This window comes from Anomaloglossus baeobatrachus, chromosome 1, assembly GCF_048569485.1.
Source record: "Anomaloglossus baeobatrachus isolate aAnoBae1 chromosome 1, aAnoBae1.hap1, whole genome shotgun sequence".
Taxonomy (NCBI): Eukaryota; Metazoa; Chordata; class Amphibia; order Anura; family Aromobatidae; genus Anomaloglossus; species Anomaloglossus baeobatrachus.
This window is the reverse complement of record NC_134353.1, coordinates 442,739,208-442,746,742: the sequence shown is the minus strand read 5'-3', so window position 1 is coordinate 442,746,742 and position 7,535 is coordinate 442,739,208. Positions and strand designations below refer to the sequence as shown.

General features: G+C 47.3%; 1 protein-coding gene across 2 annotated transcripts; it reads right to left on the bottom strand.

Annotated features, from left to right (window-relative positions):
- Positions 1-2,736: 2,736 nt before the first annotated feature.
- Positions 2,737-7,164, bottom strand: LOC142294397 (uncharacterized). Of its 2 annotated transcripts, XM_075337874.1 has the most exons (5): positions 4,582-7,164; positions 4,414-4,497; positions 4,109-4,325; positions 3,872-4,028; positions 2,737-3,739 (listed from the first exon to the last, which is right to left on the bottom strand). In XM_075337874.1, the coding sequence occupies exons 3-5, from the start codon at positions 4,221-4,223 to the stop codon at positions 2,764-2,766; spliced, it is 1,248 nt and encodes a 415-aa protein (XP_075193989.1). In that variant the 5' UTR covers positions 4,224-4,325; positions 4,414-4,497; positions 4,582-7,164; the 3' UTR covers positions 2,737-2,763. The 2 variants fall into 2 exon arrangements, with proteins under 2 accessions (XP_075193989.1, XP_075193988.1); XM_075337873.1 differs by having other exon boundaries at positions 4,414-7,164.
- Between the last annotated feature and the right edge of the window lie 371 nt (positions 7,165-7,535).

Here is a 7,535-nt window from a genome sequence, read left to right as displayed (position 1 = left end):
AGTGCAAAACGTTTTGCGCCATTTTCAGAGACCCGTAGCGCTCTAATTTTTCTGGATCTATGACTCAGTGACGGCTTATTTTTTGCGTCTCGAGCTGACTGTTTTAACTGGAACATTTTGTCGCAGATGCTCCATATTGATCGCCGGTTATTGTATTTTGCGCACTTTGCAACAATCAAAAAACTCATTTTTTTGCTTTTATGTATTTTTGGCCATTACACAGTTTACTAATCAGATAATTGATTTTATATGTTGATGGATCGGGCATTTCTGAATGAGGCTATACCAAATAGCTGTATGTTTTTTTTATTTTTTTAACCTTTTAATTTTTCTGCCATATGTCAAGATCACAGCTACAGAGCTCAGAACTGCAGATATTGTGCTTAACTTTCAATGTCGGCTGTATTCCGGCATTGAGAGGACGTGACTCATGTTAGCTACAGGCGTCATCACATGACCCTGTGCTACCATGGCAACGTGATCATGTCACATGACTTCCAAGGGGGGCGGGGTAATTCATTGTAATGGCGGAGCGCATATACATCTCACTGCCAGATTTGGGCAGCGAGATGTAAAGGGTTAATAGTCGCTGGTGGAAGAGATTCCACTCACGATTAGCAGCCACACATGCCAGCTGTTAAAAACAGCTGATATGTACGCGGATGGCCACCGCCTGCCCACGGAAGGGGGTGGGGATTAACCTCACACGATCCATGATGTAGCCAGTACGTCATGGTTTGTTAAGGGGTTAAACTGTTATTTTTTTTTTTATTAATTATTGTCTTTCTTTTGACAGATTCCTTGCAACAGGAGAATCACTATCTTCTCTCCACTTCCAATTCCGACTTGGGGTCTCCACAATATCCGGAATTGTCCGCCATACCTGCAGAGCATTGTGGGACTGTTTTCAGGAAGAATTTATTCCACAACCCACAAGGGACACTTGGCTGCAAATTGCAGATGGCTTCCAACAAATCTGTCAGTTTCCAAATTGCTTGGGTGCAGTGGATGGGAAGCACATCAGGATTTTGAAACCAGCAGCATCTGGATCGGAGTTTTACAATTATAAAAAGTATTTTTCCATTGTCCTTATAGCCATGACAGATGCACATTACAAATTTGTAGCAGTGGACATTGGTGCCTATGGCCGCTCCAACGATTCCCAAGTGTTCAAGATGTCAGCGATGGGGCGTCGGTTGTATGGGAACACCATTGACTTTCAGCAGAAAGACCACTTCCGAACACCACTGGGCCACCAATGCCATATGTGTTCATTGCTGACGAAGCTTTTCAACTTTCTAAACACCTTCTCAAGCCCTACTCGAGCAGTGGATTGACACAAACCAAAAAAGTATTCAACTATCGATTATCCAGAGCGCGTCGAATGGTTGAGTGCTCTTTTGGTATTCTAACAGCTAAATGGCGGGTTTTATTGACCGCCATTAACTTGAAGACTGAAACTGTGGATGAGGTCATTAAAGCATGTGTAGTCCTCCACAATTTTGTCATATCTAAAGAAAGTATAAATGTTGATGAAAATGCTGAGCAAAGTACTTTGCGTGATTGCACTAATGTTAGTGTTAGAAGAAGTGTTGCTGTTTGTGGATTAAGGGACAAGTTTGCCGATTACTTCATGTCACCTGAAGGAAGATTGGAATGGCAGGATGACGATTTAAGCATTGTAGGTATATACACCACACTTCTTAGGGTACCATCTCACAAAACTACGTACCAGCGATTCCGACCACGATATGACCTGGTCAAGATCACTGGTGCGTCGCTACATGGTTGCAGGTGAGCTGTCAATCAGGCACATCTCACCAGCCACCAGCAACTCGTGGAAGCGATGCTGCGCTTGGTAACCAAGAGAAATATCAGGTAACTAAGCAAAATGCTGTGCTTTGTTACCCAATGTTTACCTTGGTTACCAGCGTACACCGCTTAGCGCTGGCTCACTGCACTCGTAGCCAGGGTACACATCGGGTTAGTAAGCAAAGCATAGTTACCCGATGTGTACTCTGGTTATGTGTGCAGGGCACAGGCAATGGCAGCCTGAGAGCAGCGTACGCTCATAACCAAGGTAAATGTCGGGTTTCTTAGTTGCCCGATGTGTACCTTGGTTACATGTGCATGAAGCAGGCAGCCCAGCTTCTGCAGCTGCAGACACTCGTAACGAAGGTAAATAGCAGGTAACCAAGCAAAGCACTTTGCTTAGTTACCCGATGTGTACCTTTGTTACCAGCGTCCTAAGCTTCCAGACGCCGGGTCCCAGCTCCCTGCACATTAAGATTGTTGCTCTCTCGCTGTCAAACACAGCGATGTGTGCTTCACAGCAGAAGAGCAACGAGCAAAACAAGAAGCAGAGCTGTGTGTAACGATCAGCGATTTCACAGCAGCGGCCAGATCGCTGCTCAGTGTCACACACAGCGAGATCGCTGATGAGGTCACTGGTGCGTCACACAAACCGTGACTCAGCAGCGATCTCGCTATGTGAGAAGTACCCCTTAGATTCGTAATATTTCTGATTCCTGTTTTAAAGTTTACTTCCTTTTATTATACCTTATACTTTTTTTTAAAAAATGTGTTTTATTGTTAAACCACATTTTACCTTCATACCATAACATTTTTGCTTATAATTTAAAAAAAACCAAACACCATTAAACCAAAAAAGTATTTTTTATTATATAACTTACATTTTTTTAATGTCAAAATTATAAATTTAAAAATTCTTGGGTGGAGATAGTACTGGAGGGGCTGGGGCTGTCAGATGGGAACACTTGGACAGTGGGAGTATGGAGGGTGGATTTTGGTGAGGGTGAAGGAAAACAAGAAAGAGAAGGTGAAGTAATGGTGGTGGAAAAACAAAGAGGAAAAACAGGAGATGGGATGGGATTTGGTAAGGATTGAGGGGTGGAGTGGAGGGATTGGGTGACAGAAGAGGTGGTGGTTGAAGAAGAGTGTTGTAGTTGGGGCAGGATGGGTGTGGAAGGAGACAGGTGGTACTGGGCAGGGAGTACAGGTGGGGCAGGGAGTGGACGCACAGATGTTGGGAACTGGTACGGGGCTGGATGCTGGAACGGGGCAGGATGCGGGTATTGTATAGGTGGGGGAGGAGGGACAGTGGCTGGAGGGGGGGGGGGGGGAAGGTGCGGGAGGAATTAGGGTGATTGGAGGTGGTTGGTAGGTAACCTGCGCCAGAGCATACTGGGTGGCTTGCATTACATGCATCTGCTGCTCAGGAGAAAGGTTTTCCATGCGCTCGAGGACTGCTTGGAAAAAACAATGAGCGGTCGACTTTCTTGCATCTAAATGCAGCCTGTCCAGACGCGTGCACAATTCATCCGTATTGCTCTGCATGGTGTTTTGAACCAGGCTGAATGCAGCACTGGTTTGCTCGGAGAGCAATTTGATTGCGTTCTGGAAGGCTGCATTTAGATGCAAGAACTCGAGCGCATAGCTCCTATCCAGGCCCCTCTGACGCTGCCGCCTAGAACCCAAAGGTGTTCTACTTAGGGCAGCAGTGTCAGAGGGGTGGGGTAGGGGAAAAGCTACCTCGTCAGCAGCAGCTTCATGTAATGAAGCCTCACAAGATGCTCCAGCGCTGGTGGATGGGACAGAGGGACCAGAAGACAGGGAAGGTGCAGAAGGGTGGAGTCTGTCCAAGTGTTCCCCGGTGGCGGACTGTGTTGGGATCGCTTCAAAAGGGTTTGATGCTGGCTCCCGGGTGCTGCAGATGGTGCTGTGGAAGAAATGAAAAGAAAAAAAAACAAATAAATTAATTATATTGCTATTGCCTGTCTCTTGCTGGAACTCAAAAAAAGGTTACACATGTAAACAGTTTAACTTTGTAGATGTTGTGTGAAATATTTACCTTCTGCACACCATTGTTGTCCGGAGGAACGCCAACACTCTGAAATACTTATATCTTGAGACGCGTCCTCCGGATCCACTCGGGGCCAGCATCTCTTTGTTCAACTCCTTCTTGAAGCGATCCCTAATGGACCGCCACCGGTTCTGAACTTTTTCCCCTGAAAAGTGAAAACACAAAATGGTTATTATACAAAACATTACATCCTGCAACATAACCTACTGAACTGTGAATACTTACTTGCTCGATTCTGGGCTCTAGGATTGAAGTCCTCCCAACCTGTCACCACTTCAGAGCAAACCTCGTCCCATAGCCGACGGGTTACAACTGAATAAGCGTGGCGGCGGTCACCCATATTCCACAGCGGCTCCCGCTCTCGAACTTCATCGATGAGGAGGTCGATGTTGTTAATACATCCGGCCTCCTCACCGTCTGAGTCGGGAGCACGCTGTGAAGCCTGTTGAAAAACAGATAAACAAAAATATTACACAAAAATGACAATGAAGTAGATAAAAACAAACAAAACAAAACAAAAAAAAACTTACACTGTGACCGCCGCAACGATTATGCCGACGACCATGGGAGGAGGGGTTGGGAGGAACTCTACCACGAGCCCCAGAATTGGAAGCCTGAATAAAAAAAAATAAAAAAAAAAAGCTTGGATGTGTTGGGTGTACTGTGATCTTTCTGTGATGCATTTAAAATAAACTTACAAGGAGTGGGCGCTCAGAGTGTATCTCTCCACCCCTCACGTCCCCTTCTGGAAGCGCCTCAAGTTCATATTCCTGTTAAAAAAAAGGTAAATAGATTTGTAATTTATTTTGATTGTTAACCCCTTCAGGCCCAGAGCATTTTCCCTTTTTTTTATTTTTCCTCCTTCTATGAGGGCTTGTTTTTTTGTGGGACAAGTTGTACTTTTAAATGAAACAAACCATAAGTTTTACCATATAGTGGCTGCCGCCCCACCACCGTGCGGAGCTGCCGCCCCATCTACACCCCACCTACTGTCTCCTCCCCATAATCCTATAGAATGTAAGCCCGCAAGGGCAGGGCCCTCTTCCCTCTGTACTAGTCTGTCTACTGTAACTTGTATATGTATTCTGTATGTAACCCCCTTCTCATGTACAGCACCATGGAACTAATGGTGCTCTATAAATAAACAATAATAATAATAATAATAATATAGTGTACTGGAAAACAGCCAAAATATTCCAAGTATGGAAAAGCTGCAAAAAGTGTGATCGCACAATACTTTGTTGCATATTAAATTCACCATGTTCACTATATCGTAAAACTAATGTGTTGTTGTGATGCCTGAGGTCGGTGCGAGTTTGTAGACACCAAACATGTATAGTTTTACTTGCATGTACAGTGTTTACAAAATGCCACGCGCATATACATCTCGCTGCCAGACTTTGGCTGCGAGATGTAAGTGGTTAATAGCTGCGAGTGGAACGCGATGCCACTCATAACTTGCAGACACACGTCAGCTGATAAAAACAGCTGATATGTGTGCAGATCACCGCGACCTGCCCTTGGCAGGGGGCGGGGATTAACCATACACACGATCCATGACAAATATATCTGTCGTGAGTCGTGAATGGGTGAAAAGCCAAAAAAAAAAAAAAAAAAATCAATAAAAAAACCCCCCTCATTTTGCTGAGAAGAAGCAGGAGGGCTCCCACAAGAAGACATTTTGTTTGGACTTCTTTCCTCTTTTCCTGCGGCCGGTGCTGGGTGGTGCCTGCAGCCGCTGCCTGCGGCTGGTGCCTGCGGAGCCTGGTGGTGGTGGCCTGGGCCTGCGGAGCCTGGTGGTGGTGGCCTGGTGGGCCGAGGGGGGGTCTTGTATGGCCGGGATATAGCACTCACGGGTGGGCGGTGGGGCTGCTTCTCTCCTGCAGCGTGCATTCGGTCTCTCTGGGGCAAGAAGTGTAGGCAGGAAGTAGGCTGGGAAAATAGATCCAGCCTACTGGAGCATGCGCAGTGGAAAAAAAAGCATGCGGCGGCCGGATGAGGTTTTTGCCACAGGATAGGCATGCATTGCAAATCGCGCCGCATCTAGCCAATGCGGTTTTGCCGGACAAAAAAACGTGCCAGGCAACGTTCCATCCGGCCGCCGCATCGGCTAAATCTGCTGCATGCGGCAAAAACCGGACGGAATGCAAGCCAATGCGGCACAATACGGCACTAATGCTAGTCTATGCAAAAAAAAACGCAACCGGCAGCAAAAAATAAACGGTTGCGTTTTTTTCTGCAAAGTGCCGGATTGTGCCGCACAGGAAAAACCGGAGGTGTGAAAGCAGCCTAAGAGATACACAATGCTACTAGAACAGTGTTTTACAAAGGATCCAAAGTATATCACCATAAACCCTTTATTTTGCCCAAAACGTGGTGATCATAAGTAGGCTAAGGCCACACAAGCATCTAGCATTCCATGCGTTAGGCTAATAACTACTGGGCTCCTGCTGTGATTGAAAGCAGTGTCATACTGTGATACGATCTCATCACAGCTGCGGAGGAGTGGGAGGGACTAATCTCCCTATCTCCTCCATTGCCAGCTGATGTGATTATCGCACTGCACTCCGGTGTCATCCGAGTGCAGTGAGATGTTTTTCTCACACCCATAGAATTGTATGGGTGCGAGTGAAAATGGATCGGATTCCACCGGCTGCATGCTGTTATTTTCTCGGTCCGATTAGGGCGAACAAAAAAACCCCACAGATGTGAGTAACATGGGCCCGAGTGGAATGCGATTTTTTTTTTATCACATTCCACTCGGCCCGTTTTACTTGCCGTGTGTCCTAGCCGAGAAAAGCAATGACTTTAGCACAGACAAAAGGTTATCAGTCACTACAGTACATTTTCTAAAGGTAACAACAGTCACCAGTCAGTAGGAAGCGGACAGGCCTTTGCTTTGAATGACTTCAGCACATCTGAAGCCGCAGGACATCACTAGTCTCTCACACTGCTCTGGTGGGATTTTGGTCCACTCCTCTTCCACAGTTGTATATAGTAACAAACACAACCTCACTGTTCTGCCACGAGGGGCACCCTGATGTAACAAACATCAGCACACTGCTGTTCCATGGGGGCACCCTGCAATAACAGCACTGCTGTGCCACGGACACCCTGCAGTAAAAATCACCACCGCAGCACTACGCTGCCAGGAGGGACTAATCAGTAACAAAACCCACAGCACTGCTCTGCCACCGGGGCACCGTCCAGTAACAAAACCCACAGCACTGCTCTGCCACCGGGGCACCGTCCAGTAACAAACACCACAGCACTGCTCTGCCACCGGGGCACCGTCCAGTAACAAAACCCACAGCACTGCTCTGCCACCGGGGCACCGTCCAGTAACAAACACCACAGCACTGCTCTGCCACCGGGGCACCGTCCAGTAACAAAACCCACAGCACTGCTCTGCCACCGGGGCACCGTCCAGTAACAAACACCACAGTACTGCTCTGCCACCGGGGCACCGTCCAGTAACAAAACCCACAGCACTGCTCTGCCACCGGGGCACCGTCCAGTAACAAACACCACAGCACTGCTCTGCCACCGGGGCACCGTCCAGTAACAAACACCACAGTACTGCTCTGCCACCGGGGCACCGTCCAGTAACAAACACCACAGCACTGCTCTGCCACCGGGGCACCGTCCAGTA